The sequence below is a fragment of the Sphaeramia orbicularis genome, chromosome 21, assembly GCF_902148855.1.
Source record: "Sphaeramia orbicularis chromosome 21, fSphaOr1.1, whole genome shotgun sequence".
NCBI classification, from domain to species: domain Eukaryota; kingdom Metazoa; phylum Chordata; class Actinopteri; order Kurtiformes; family Apogonidae; genus Sphaeramia; species Sphaeramia orbicularis.
The window spans coordinates 52341371-52355968 of record NC_043977.1 but is presented as its reverse complement, the minus strand read 5'-3'; the positions used below and the strand labels follow the sequence as shown (position 1 = coordinate 52355968).

The window sequence follows — 14598 nt, the reverse complement described above, 5'->3', positions numbered from 1 at the left end:
CATTTCAGCCCACTGCTGTGACATGTCAGTGTGTCTGCCATATTGGACCAGACTTTAAACACAGAAAGGTAAAAGGCCGCTTTTCTTGATACAAAAGCACCATATCACATATACATTTCACAACAATTTCAATGAGTCCTTGTTTTATATTCAGGTTAGTATCTATTTGGAGTACAAAGGTTGAAGCAAAACCTTTGTCACTCTTTATCATTGAATATAAGAGAAACGTGAGATATTCATGGGCTAATTCTCCTGTCAGGTTCTTGACCAAAGTACTGATGAAGATCTGGGATGAGTTCTAGTTCACCTTCAATGGCAGCTCACTGCTTCTAATGTGCTAATGCTAATGCTAATGCTAGATGCTGTACGTATTAGGATGGGAGAAAGGCAGAGACTGAATTTCCGGGGGTATGGGGGTAATAAAGTGAGTTAACCTTTGACCTTTTAACACAGCTGACACTATGGACAAGGTTAAGATCCTTCTGTAGATGTAAAACACTCATTCTAAAGTTGATAAAAATGAGATTCTTGGGGTGATTTCTTAAATAAAAGTTCAAACAAATGTTTTGCTTACATCATTTTTTACTTTTGATCTGGACAGTTTTGGTTCCACAATTGTGTGTGTGTACTAAAGAACTGATCACACCATACCTATTTACAATAGTTGGTGGCAGTAAAGCAGCTCTGTTCATACCTTAACTCCTTCATGGAACCCCAACTCTATGTGAAGTTATAAGGACAGATATTTTTATTGTTTTTGTCTTTGTTTGCTTTTTTCCCCTTTTACTAAGGTTATACTTACAACAGAAGAAGCAGAAGGCTAACGTGCATGTCATAGACTTAATGAGAAAGAGAACGTCTTGTTGTTTCAGGGTTCATGTGAAACAGTTCAAACATGGCTCAAATGTATTGAACCCCTCAGGATTTTTTTGTTATATTTATGAAACTTTTTTCGCTTTTTTTTCTTACTTCCTTGGACATGTCTTCTCTCTCCATAATTTTGTGTTTCATTTGTTTTTCTTTTCTGTGGTTCTTTTTCTTCTTGTGTTTAATGCTAAATGATAGCCTGCTGTAACCTCATGTCTGAACCATCCAAAAGGTCTTCGTATTGTAAACAAACACAACCCTAACCCTAACCCATGAATCAGTTTGATCCAGGGAAAGGTCACCTCTCTGGTCTGTACAGTTGTCCAGAGGAAGTTTCACACCAGTAATTATGGTGTGTGTCAAAACACTTTTATTTTCAAGCAACTACTGTTCAGAAAATGCAGTTCAGAATGTGATTTTGTATTTCTGTAAAGAGAACCCAATAATTCCAACACAATGCACCTTCAAGTCAGACAATCCCCATTCAAGATGTCCATCATTACACCTTTTCATTTTTTTGTTATATGTGTGTTGTTTGGAGATGTGTTGATTTTATTTTCCCCAAATGGTAGTTGTAAAATGATGGAAGTGAACTCTTGACTACACCCAGCACCATCGGGTGTGGCGTCATACCGCACAGGTAGCCCTTGGCTTGGGCTTGGCCACTGGGTTCCTCTGTGTCAGGGAGCCCCTGTAGAGGGAGTTCCTCACAAACCTGTCCACTTGGCCTGGAAACATACAGCTACATTTTATGTCCATGCTCTGCTGATACCGTCATCTCCAGGTTAATATATGGCTAAAACACACCCTAAAACATGATAGTTTAAACATGACTCAAATGTAACCCTAAACATAACACGGCAGTTGGAGGAGAGGTAAAAGTATTTAAATACCTGCAAGTAAAAGCATATTTGTCACCAGCACAGTACAGAGTTACAAAACACTCCCTCTCTTCACTAAATAGCCCACTGGTCAAGAATCTATGGAAAGGTGCAATACTAAGTAGCCTAATGTAAGATTAAAAATCAGCCTCACAGCATAATTGCCAAAGTCAAACACTATATGGACAAAAGTATTGGAACACGTTGAATTCAGATGTTTCTTTTCTAACAGGGGTCTGGGGTACAAAACAATAATGACAAATGTCATAATATAGTTTTATATTGTGATAATTATCATATTGATTGTTAATATTGATGTTTATATGTCAAATCAACACGAACAGGACATTTTACTGCTGTAGCCATGATGTGTCCCAATATTTTTGTCCATATAGTTTATAAACATCAATATTTCCTTAATGTTTAGTGGGAGATTTTTCTTCCTAAATGAGACGTGAAGAAAGTAGATGGGTAGTTGTGGTAGAAAATTATTATTTACAATCACAGCACAAACATTTTTTAGAAATTTAGAGGTAGACCATTTAAAATCATAATCATGGATAAAAAAAACCAAAAAAACAGAAACAAAATCAATGTTGAGAGAAATGAAGTAAAAACTGACTTTTAGGCATTTTGGGAGCAAAGATTTAACAACAATTTTAACAAAACTAACTAATTTAATGATATTTATCACAATATAAAACTATATTATGATATTTGTCATTATTGTTTATATCCCAGACCCCTGTTAGAAAAGAAAATCTTGAATTCAACATGTCCACATACTTTTGTCCATAGAGTGTATGAGTTAGGCAATTATGCTATGAGGCTAACGAAAGACTATTTAAAGTCCTGATTCAGTTCACTATGCCTGTGGGAATTGTAAGTGTTGAGAAGTCTAGTTTCTGATATCCAGCTGGGAAAATTAAAGCAGCTACACAATAAGATACTGTTCGTGAGATGTGACTCAGCTCCGAAAATGGATCATCATGTTCTCTCATGAGTTTAACAAGGTTAAGATGTTTGAGTCAGTCAGGAGGCCCCTGGGGGTCAAGCAGTGTCAGTTCTTACTTGTGGGAAAATTGTGGGAGAGTCTTCTGGCTTGGATCGGGATCGCAGACTAGAACAAATAAGAAGCAAGTGTGAATGGAGAAGAATGTTTTGGTCATTGAGCAGAAATATTCATCAGAGATAGACCTGTTTAGAAGATGAAAATGATTTTATTGGCTGATTTAGATCTAAGGGGGCAGGGCTATGGAACAAGTCAAGCCATTACATCAGCCTTCACACCTGGTTTGACCCAGTGTATGCTTAGCCTTATATTATGTATAACAGAATCCTAAATATACTTGATAAGAAAGTGTTCGTCTTTACCCTTCTCCTTTTATCCACTGGCATGCCAGCAGCATTCAGCGCAGCAATTCTATCTTCTATGTAAGACACCTTGGGATAAAAAGAAACAGCATTTTGCACAGGATTCTCTACAGACTTTTTTTTTTTTTTTAATAATCTTTGAAAACACACAATTTTTGAAGCTTTTGTTGTGTTTTGTTACATACCTCACTCTCAGTGTTCTGAACATCAGCAGCTGCTTGAGCCACTTTGTCCTCCAGCTCAACAAGTAAAGCTGTTGAGCCTCTGAAGTTCATCTTTGATTCCTCCTCGAGAGGGTGCAACTTCCATTCTGGGCTTTCTGTCACATGGGTTACCTGAGAGAGAACAATTATTATTATTAAGGGAAATTCAGGAAAACTGCTATTTTAATGGTAACTTCAAAGTTAATTTATGTTAAGCTAACCAGATGCTTCATATTTCATGTATATAATCTGCAATTTACCAGATTGGGATCAATAAAGTTTATCTATCTATCTATAGAGTGGTATTGATCTTCTTATCTGATTCTTGGAAATAACGCAAACAAAGCCCAAATGTTAAAGTAATTGGAATTAAAAAATAAAAATAAAAAAATACTTCCTACATATGTGCATTTGGCTCCCTTTTATATTAGCCTCCTGTAATTCATATCTACTATATATAGTTACCAGGAGGAAGCCAGTAACCATATATAGTAGCCAGATATCTATGTTTACATTTTTAAGGCTTGAACCTTGCTAGGACAGTATACATACTGATGGCATTGATTTCCGTCTCTAAGACCCATGGCAATGTTATAAGGCTACAAAGCCACTTCAGATTTTCCTGCCAAAACCTTAACAAAAACATAAAACATGTTATATGTTAAATGTGTCACATGATTAACAAACATCCTGTATTCCAAAATGCATATGTTAAAATATCACCTACAAAGACAAAAACTGTAATATGGCTTTTGATCTTTCCACTGCGCTTGTGTTTATGATTGAGTTAATTTCAAAGTGCTGTTCTGAAGAAGAGTTCTGCCAAATACTAAAGCCCCTTTTAAGTTCATTTTCAGACACAATAAGGATCAAATGATGTTAACTATATTCTGGAAATTAAAAAATGTTAATTTTATACATGTTATCTTAGTCAGAAAACCAGTGAATGTAAATATCAGGAAGTAATTATTAAATCAATCAATCTGTAAATAAACAATAATAAAGCAAAATGCATTTGTTTGTTTTCTAAAACCCACTATTTCATGTACATTTGTGAAAAACACTTTGTTTCTTACATTTTGGCAGGGAAGTACCTCCATATAGGTATAGGTTTTTCATTGTATATACAGATACATCTATCTAGATCAGTGGTTTGAACAAATGCCCCCTTACATCATCATGAGCCTCCTGTACCCCCCCACCTCATCATTACTCTCCTTTTCACACCCTGGGGGGAGGGTGGGTTGGAGGGTGCAGGAGAGATACATTTGCCATTGAGATAACATGCTGGTAGTAGGAAAATGGCAGCACAAGCAGTGCTGGAAACAAAGTTAGTTCTAATATGGATACTTACACATTGTGACAAATAACACTAACGCCCCCCCATTTGTGCCCCTCTCGGATTTCTCTTTTCAAATGCCCCTCAATGTTGTCCCAATGCCCCCTGGGGGCTGTACCACCCCTGCTGAGAAACTCTAATCTAGATCATCTATAGGCATATAATATTGTGCCTAGGGGTTTCACATTTAGATTTATAAAAAAAAAAGTATATTGTACCATATGATGTAAACCCTACAAGAAATCAGAATGAATAGGTATGAAGATTGTAATATTTGTTGTTGATTTCTGGCCATTCACTAATGATGCATACTTTATCCAATCAATTTCCAAGATGGTTGAATTATCAAAACATTGAAATGCAAAATTGCTCTCTCATGTGCACCAAATTACACCGGCTGGATAACAGTGTTGGTCTGAACAGATCTACGTGTTACATTATTTCGGAATTTTCACATCTTTGAACAGAACTCTAACCTTCAGCAAAGTTCATCGATCTTTCACTCATGGTAAGGATTAGGTTTAGGATTTAAGAAGTGGAAAATGCATACATTAGACAGGGAATACTTTACAATTTATGTGTATAACATGTGGCTAAAACTGAATCTGTTAAAATGTGGATGAAATGTAACTTGAAAAATTGGTCGGCAGTGATCTGGTCCATGTTGAGATGTTCTTGAACAACAAGAACTACATATTACATCCTCATTCACAGCTCACCGTGACACTGAAATGGACTGGGTCTGATAAAAAACAAGACCAAAAGCAAGGGAATTCTAGGAGATAAAAGCGTGAAAATAGGTGACCCGTGTCCCCTTTTGCTCTGCTCCAAAACAAGACAGCCAATGACAGACTGACAACCAAAAAAAAAGCATCTGCATTAAAAGTTATGACTTTATCAGGCTATAAATTTCATGTAGCATATGTATTTATCTGCTGTTACCCATCCAATGTGTTCAATTAAAGGCATGGAAATACCAGTGAAAAGATTTCAGGGAACTTAGCAGAGAAGATACGTTTCTATGCAATGTTCTGTTCCAGACAATCTGGGTGAGAGGACTACAAAGGAAAAATAAACGATAAGCTTGAGCGACTTGATTTATGACTACAATATGAGCTTGAACTGGATTCCAGCATGATGGTATAGTGTTTCACTGCCAGATGTAGAGAATGTGCATCATGCCAGATGTGATCCTTCAGTGTGCCATAGCTACTGCCTCTCTACCTTCTGAAAGTTGGTTTGCTGTAGCTGCCTCTCCTCAGGTGTGCAGACCACAGTGCCTGTTTTGGATGTGGGTTTGGTAGGTATTTTGGAGACATGGCTGTCCCCCTGTAGTGGGCTCCTCCATGTCAGAGGGTCTTGGGAGGAGAAAGGCCCGTTGGACTCCTCCTCCTCCTCATCAGAGGTCACACTGTGGTCACTGATGTCGTCCGTCATCTTGTCCAGCTTCTGTCTTAACTGCTGCTCTTCTAGGTCTGCATCTTCCCACTGAGGAGGAGGAGGAGAGGTGCTACTTGGAGAGTGAGTCTAGTTGGACAGCAAGAGCAGAGTGGAGAATGTGTGGTTCAGAAATCATCAGACGCATTTAACATGTACCACTAGAAAAACAGTAAAAGCAGCATGCTCCATTCACTGTTGTGGGTTTCCTCTGGGTATTCCAGTTTCTTCCCACAATCAAAATTAAAACACATCACTTAAAAGAATAATGAAGGATTTGGGATAAATGACTTCGCAGAAATATGCAGAAATATGAAAGAATTTTGTATCATATGATGTGAAAATGCCCATAAATGTAAGCAAAAATGTTAAAAAGCCAATATGTAGCATAGTTCAGAAAGTTGACCTGATTGAGCAAAATTAATGTGATTTTTGGATTCAGCACACCAAAATTATCCTAAATCAGCTCCTAAATCAGCTCAAAAAACTTAAACTTAAACAATAAATTTGTTGTTGACCAGTGTTATTTTCTATGAAGGAGACCATGGAATAATTCGGTCTCCTTATAAGTCTGCAGTACCTGCAGCTACTACTAGTCATGGTTTAGCAATTTAGAAGAATGTCCAGGAAGATGCTGAAATAAGTTGAAAATGGTTAGGACAACCCAGAGTAAACATTAAAATGGATGTGAAAAGGAGGGAAAGTTTGTTGAATTTTGCTGTTTACATTTTCTAACTGGATACTTCAAAATGCACATAAAATATGTTTATAGAAGCATTGTAGCTAATGTAGCTAATCCATGGCTTGACATTGTAGTCAGTGATTATCTGGATTATCTTAAATTGTGATACTGCTGACATCTATTACATCCTGGTTCCAATTAAATCACATTCATTCTGCCATAATAACTTTGATTTAACGGTTTGTTTTCTTTTACCTTTAAAACTGTCAGAGGAGGTTTTGTGTAGTGTTAACCACATAGTCCTTAGTCTGTTAGCATATCTTATCTACCTTAGCTAGCATTAATTCAGTGGGCCTACTGTATTTACTTATACTGTCTAAATTGGTGAGCTAGCCTGCTTGTTCATGCTTTTAGTAATATATGAAGTTGACTTTTCTGGTATTAAACACAACTACATATGCCCTTATATTTAGCAATTATCTTAAAATACTTTCCAACACTATTCACTATTTTGTAGTGTGTGTGTTTTGTTTTGGGCAAATAACTAGTACTGACAGTAGTTTGGTGACTTTCACCCCTCATTGCTCTCCAACGTCACCGTCTTGTCCAAATATGGTCACTTGTTCCTCTAAAAATCCCCTATAGAGGGTATGCATGTGACGTCACCGCTAGCAGAAGTCACCACGGTTACACCCACTGAGTGGCAGAAAGAGGGAGATGAGTAGCAGTGTTGGCTTCAATACTGTCTAAACTTAAGAACAATATTTAACAAAAAATGGGGAAGAGCTGTTGTGCGATTGATTGTATGAACAGGTTTGAAAAGCAGCCGGAGCTATCATTTTACAGACACTGAAAGACAAAGAAAAGAGAAGCAGATGGATCCACAAATCCAGGAAACTAAACCTAGATCTGTGGATCCCGTTTCGTGTCAGGTAACATTAATTTATGCTGTATTTTTGGGTAAAATCATACCTTAAATTACGTATTGTTTTGGCTAACGTTACTTCTTAGTAAAGCTCTTGGTTTCATGATCAGATCTTTCATGCTTTTTGTCTTTATTTTGTGATTATGAACCTTGTGCACGATTAGTAAACTAACTTAAACTGAGGCTAACCTAGTTTTTCAAATACGGGGGAACTGGAGAATAAAGCTACGACAGCATATTAGGGCCACATGAGAAAATAAAAACACTTGTCACTATGAGTATAAAGTCATAAAATATCGATATAAACCTATAATTTTATGATAATAAAGTCGACTACAAAAAGAATCATAATGTTATGAGAATAAAGTCGTAGTTATAAAAAACTCATAATTAAACAAAAATGTCATTTGTTTATGAGATTAAAGTCGTCATATTCTGACAATAAAGCCATAATATTACAAGAGTAATGTCGTGATTTAAAAACAGGTGGGAAGAATATCATAATTTACAAGAATAAAATCATACCCTGCTGGTCCACAGCAGTAGTATCTGTGTTGTATAAAGTACTTGATATTAACTAGACGTAAATCTCCTCAGTACCAGTAGATCATGCATATATTCACTGGGGTCAATACACAGTCTACTGTAAATGCACTTTGGATCAGCTGGTTCTGGGCCCTAGTTTTGGACCCTGGTTGTCAGTAATGATGAAACCATGTATGTTTGTTTCAGGTAAAAATAGTGATGATCCCCTACACCCTGGATGGCAGGATATGTGATTTTTATCCACATGTCAATGTTCGTGGACCACTTGTTCTTTGGTAGCTCGTATGGATCCATGTCCAGTCCAATTGTCCTTAATTTAATTTCATATTTCACATTTTCCCAGTCTCGCTGTGTTTACTGCTATACTCCGTCATGTTGAGCAGGTTGGTTTTTGCCACTCAGTCTGACTTAGAGGGGCGTAGCTCGGGGGGAAGTGACGTGCGTGCATACCCTCTATATGGCCATGGCTAAAATACCAATCTCCTTATACACTGTCCTTCTCATACTGTCCATTATATATGTGACAGGATGAGAAGAACTGAATCCTTTATCCTGCCTTCTGCTATGTTCCAGAATGATAAGCAGGAAATGTCCCACCTTCTACTAAATTCCAGGTTTATAATTCTGATGGACAAACCGTAATCAGTTTGTCAATTTGTGAAACCAAGCAGTTTCTCCTATTACTATTCTGATCAGACAGAAATAACACAGACATATGTTGCATGCAGACTCCTTTGGGAGAACATGTGCCATACACAAATTGACTTAAGCTGTGGTTTGCCACAAAGGAGAAATGAAGCATGAGTCCATCAGATATTTCCCTCATTTAAAGCCCAATAGCCACTAATTACCACACAAGCTTAAAGTACTGTGTTTGTTGACTCTTTACAGATTGTGTGGGTTGGCTTCGTGTAACGATACTGTGTGGATAACGGAGTTCAATGCCTAATTAAAAACAGACACCCATCCCACATTAAAGATCAGTGTTGATGAGAGGAAGATGAATATGAATCATTGTGTGGTCCTCAGAATGTATGAATGATGATCTGCAAATTAAATATATCATTCTGACTATAGGATAGAGCATTTCTTCAACACTGAAATAACCTGACAAACAAATGAATAATGCTACACAATGCCTCTACGTTTATAGAGAGTGAATGATGGCATGTCAGCATCTTTAACATTTAAAGAGGCATTTATCCATTTTTAGTCACTGAGTTCAGCATTGAAACATCATTTATTATCTTCCAAAGGCTTCACTGTCTTCACAAACTAGTCCAGACTTTTGATGTTAATGTTCACAAATCCATAATTCTATCGACAAGTCTTAATCTGTAAAATGTATATTCAGTCCACATTCTAAGTCAGTAATACATTTCATATGCAAGTTTTAGCCTTTCATGTCAGGTTCAGTGTTTCAATAAGGATTCACACATGCTTGTATGAAGTTTATGTTGAACATCAGGTTTTGCTGGGAACTGCTTGGTCATTAATGTTAGCTAACTCCACTTCTAAGCTAATGTCTGTGTCCATCCATGTTGCCTATGTTCATAAAATTACTTCTATGTAATTTATTTTTTCCACAAAAATCTCATCCCCATTCATGAGTTCTTCAGTGACACCCTTGTAAAAATCCACAAGCTAGCATTAGCTAAGAACTGGAGTTAACATCATCAAAAATACAGACTCCAGTGTTTCCCACGCACAGAAGTTATGCAGACTGGTTCACCATAGTCTAATTTGTCCAGCCACAGTTTCAGCAGGACCCGAAAACATTTTAGCAAGTTACTATTAACAGAAATAGCGAAACATTTCATTCTATGATATCAGTGCTGGCATGGAGGCTTGTCTTTAGCCCAACAACAGAAAACAGGTTGCTGTGACAAAATTTGTGTGACAGTTTTGCTACTGTCGTTCAATTGTTCTGACATTCCAATACATGGTTAGATATCTAAGCTGTCTAGTCTTGCATTTCCATCTCCACAAATCATTTACTATTTTTCAGTTAAATTGTAAAAAGTTCTCTGAGCTGTTTGGCTAGTTCTTGGGTGGAGCTGACTACAGGATGCTGCCACAGTGCATTTGCAAAATAGAGTCGAAAAAGAAGTTGTTTTGGTGAGAAAAGTGCACATTAGGAAGCATCCTGTGATATTAAAATAACTCACTCACTACAAAAAACAACACATAACAAGTGGTGCCAGGCACAAAAAACTCCTCCCCTCGCATTGTCATCATGTCTAAGTTTGAAGTAACTTGAAACAAAATAGATTTTTTGTAGATGTGCAATTTCACCCATTATAAGTAAATGAAAAAAAAAAAGATTTAAAAAATTCATAAAAAAATTTCAACTTTCAACTACTTTTCCTAAAATGTAATGAGATCTGTTCTAGGTCACTGACAATCTATAAACCAAATTTGGTAGCTATGAATTCAACCTGTAGTTTTGCTGCTAAAGTGTTAACAAACAAAGAAAGAAACCAAACCAAAAACAATATCCCTTGCCTTCCCTTCGGGGGGCAGGGTAAAAAGACATGCCATTGTCAAATTTTTGATAATGTACTGTAGTTGTAGTAACACACACCAATAGAGGAAGTAGAATAACAATCCTGCCTCAGCGCAATGGAAATATTCACCCTTATTCTAGCAGCATACCTCCAAAAAGTCAGACTAGTTGAACCACAGACTGTATTAAGACATGAAAAGAGCCACTGAGACTTTTGTTTTTGGATGGCTAATATTTAACCCTATAGCCAGCATTAGCTCACTGACATGGTAACAAGAAATGTCATGAAGGAATTCTGTAAGAAATTCGTTTGACAGTCTTATAAAGGTAACTTAACCACAAATACAGTTGAGCTGTTATAAAGCATATTTTACACAGTAAACAGAAGCTCTGAAAGTGCAGCTCAGTTAGTGGATGAGCTGTCATCCACACCTGTCAATCCAAGACATAAAACTCTTATATTTGTGCTAAAATCTTATTAGCAGAGGAATCATTACCTCCGCCAAGGAGGTTATGTTTTTGCCAGGGTTTGTTTGTCTGTTTGTTTGTCTGTCCGTTAGTGTGCAACATAACTCAAAAAGTTATGGACAGATTTTGATGAAATTTTCAGGGTTTGTTGGAAATGGGATAAGGAAGAAATGATTAACTTTTGGGGGTGATCGGGGGTGGGGGGGCCCATGGGGGGGCCCACTGATCAGCCTTGGCGGAGGTCTGCGCTCTCCGAGTGCTTCTAGTTTAAAGTAGGACCACCAGAAAATTTAGAGGGTCGATATATAATAAAGGAGATTAGAATGACTCCAGAAAAACTATATTGGCTTAGAATTTTGATAGACGTTCAGTATAGGTCTACAGAAATCTGGCCTTTTTGGAGTAAGCATCTACAGTACCTGGTTCATACCAAGGTCCTGCACCTTGATCCGAACGTGATCTGAAGTTGAACATCAGGATTTTACAGCGATAGCAAAACCTGACTAAACTTTTAGTGACAGACTCATACACATCACTATAAACTTGCGAGCCTTCCGACGACAGTACTAAAAGCAACCCATGCAATGATGCAATACTCTTTGTAAAATGGTGTATTTCACAGACACCACTACTATAATCCAAACTGTGTTTGGGGTGACACAGAAGTAAGCCAACATACTGGATTATACTTGTTCCCTTCCATGTCCTGAAAGTGGGGAAGTAGCATGGGAGGCTATTAGCGATTTACTTTATTAACTTTTACGTTTGTTGATCCCTCGGCCAAAAACATTAGTCTTAGTTCATACATTTTTGGACAATCTATGCACCAAGACTTTTGCTCTCTCCTTTCCCACAAGCAAAGTCTTCAAGATAATATCTGTTTCACTGTACAGTCCTGAACATGCACTGAGCTGAGAGTTACGCATGAATAATAGATTGAACATAAAACCTGCTCAGTTGTTGAGACTCTTCGCTCCAAGCGATTCAGGAGTGACTCTATGGCTGACACCCGTCTGTTGAGGTCAGTGATCTGTAAAAACAAGAGATGGGCAGAGTCAGGCAGAGAATTAATCAGCAAGTGGTAGCTGACTTAAAGGGGTCATATTTTGCTGAACCCACTTTTATTAGTCTTTGGTTCATTTATTTGTGTATTTGAGCCCTAATAGTTCATAAAGTTTGAATTTGAACCCTCCAGGTGCTGCAAAGCTACCTTTATAGTCCTTTTTGGCAAAAATTGAGTGAATTTCTACAACCCGTTTTAATTCCTTCTTAATTTGTTACGTCTATAACTAGTTAGGTCACGACATTTCCACATATAAGGTCAATTCTTCTGACGAACATTTCTCTGAGTACGACGTGATTGTTTGTCAGGAGCAGCAGTTGCAGTCCATACTGAAAATATTTCCAAACTTTGAGCCGATTACCTAAAATATTCAGTTGTTGGTACAAACACAAGTGGCTGAACAGGACAGAAAGCACAGTCATCAACCTGGAGGGCGTGGGGGTGAAGTGGCTCATGTGCATTTAAAGGGCCAGCGCTCAAAATGACCTTTCTGGTGTCATTACTCAGAAACAGAGTTGAAGATGGACCTGTGGAGTTGAATTAATGAAGGATTCAGACCCAAGTATAGCATTTACAGTTTATGTAGACCACAGGGAAATGTTTGAAAATGCATAATTCCATTTAAAAAAGCAAAATATCACTCCTTTGAAATATGGAACTAAAGTACAGCTATCAAAACTGTATTGTTTATACTTACCTTTATTTAAGGTCCAGACAAGATAAGAATGTCCTTGTGACTTCACAGATACAGTACCTCAGATGACTGTCTGAGAATCTTCCTCCAACTCTTTTATTACATTATGAAACTTGACCCTTGTCTGTTTGTAATTCATTTTAAATATGTAATCCCAAAAAATGTGTACAGTAAAATCAACAGGCACAAGCAGCTCATATGATATTAATTTCCCTTGAAACAAATCAAAAGGCAAAGCGGCACCGACACGTCTTTCACAAACAGATGGCCTTCAATTTATTCCCTAATTAACAACATTCATGCTGCTTTTTCACATGGCTTCATCAGACTGAGCTTTGAAGAAAATAACTTCATCCAAAACACTGATTTCACAATAATTGAGAGGCCTGTCTCCGATGAAACCAAATGTAACAGTAAATTCTGCCTGAAAAAAGAAACATAACCTACCTAAACATACCACTGTAATCTACATAGTCTTAGTCATCCATCCATCCATAATGTAATTCATAATATAACTAGAAGCACTCGGAGAGCGCAGACCTCCGCCAAGGCTGATCAGTGGCCCCCCCCGGGGGCCCCCCCATGCCAAGGAGGTTATGTTTTTGCCAGGGTTTGTTTGTCTGTCTGTTTGTTTGTTTGTCTGTCCGTTAGTGTGCAACATAACTCAAAAAGTTATGGACAGATTTTGATGAAATTTTCTGTTCTGCGCCCCCCCCACCCCCGATCATCACCAAAATTTAATCATTTCTTCCTTATCCCATTTCCAACAAACCCTGAAAATTTCATCAAAATCTGTCCATAACTTTTTGAGTTATGTTGCACACTAACGGACAGACAAACAAACAAACAGACAGACAAACAAACCCTGGCAAAAACATAACCTCCTTGGCGGAGGTAATAAAAGAGTAGGATTTAACCCAGGAAGTCACTCAGACAGTCATGTAAGGTGTCTTTGATAAGTTTCCTGTGCTGTTTTTGTTCTGTTATTAACTCTAAAAAACCTACAATAGGTTATACACATATATAACGAATGGAGTTTGTTGGTGACAGTTTGCTCCTGAGGGGTGAATGAATTCTGGTTCAAAGGTGGGATTGAACTCATAAAACCTTAAAAATTAAGACTATCAAATGAATTAAACAATCAGGTTGTCCTGGGAAGCCTTATGTAGAATATGCTGGGAATTAATGATTTTTCTGAGAGAAATGAGATGTTTTACTTTGTGCACAATGCACAAGACTATTTCTCATGTTAAATATATGTATTAAGTATTAAATACCCTCATAATGTTGAAAATGCGACCTGATTTGCTGCACAATAGTTTTTCTGAATATAAATTGTTTATAGTTGCAAATTGTAAAAGTATAGGCCCTGAAAATAATTCTCAATCAAAATCAAAGTCAATCAAGAGCAAAGGATGGTCTTGTAGATTTGTAGTTTACGGTCATTTATCGGTCAGACTTTAGTAATATTTAAGTCAATACGCGATGATAAATGAATGTAGTAACAGTGGATGACATTTGTGATGATTTTTATGTTGCTTATGTTAAGAAACTGCAGTATTAGTATTAAACTGAATGAATAATACTGCGAAGAACAGTGTATGTGAATAATG

General features: G+C 37.2%; 1 protein-coding gene across 3 annotated transcripts in view; it reads right to left on the bottom strand.

Annotated features, from left to right (window-relative positions):
* Window positions 1–14598, bottom strand: part of LOC115412653 (melanophilin-like) — a 64800-nt gene that overhangs the window by 4051 nt on the left and 46151 nt on the right. For 2 of the 3 annotated variants that reach the window (XM_030125269.1, XM_030125271.1), the window contains 6 exons: window positions 12178–12258; window positions 5889–6191; window positions 3308–3457; window positions 3123–3191; window positions 2820–2868; window positions 1501–1595 (listed from right to left, as the gene is read on the bottom strand). In XM_030125269.1, coding sequence (XP_029981129.1) covers window positions 1501–1595; window positions 2820–2868; window positions 3123–3191; window positions 3308–3457; window positions 5889–6191; window positions 12178–12258 — 747 coding nt within the window. The remainder of the gene's footprint in view (window positions 1–1500; window positions 1596–2819; window positions 2869–3122; window positions 3192–3307; window positions 3458–5888; window positions 6192–12177; window positions 12259–14598) is intronic. The other variant, XM_030125270.1, reaches the window with a different exon arrangement.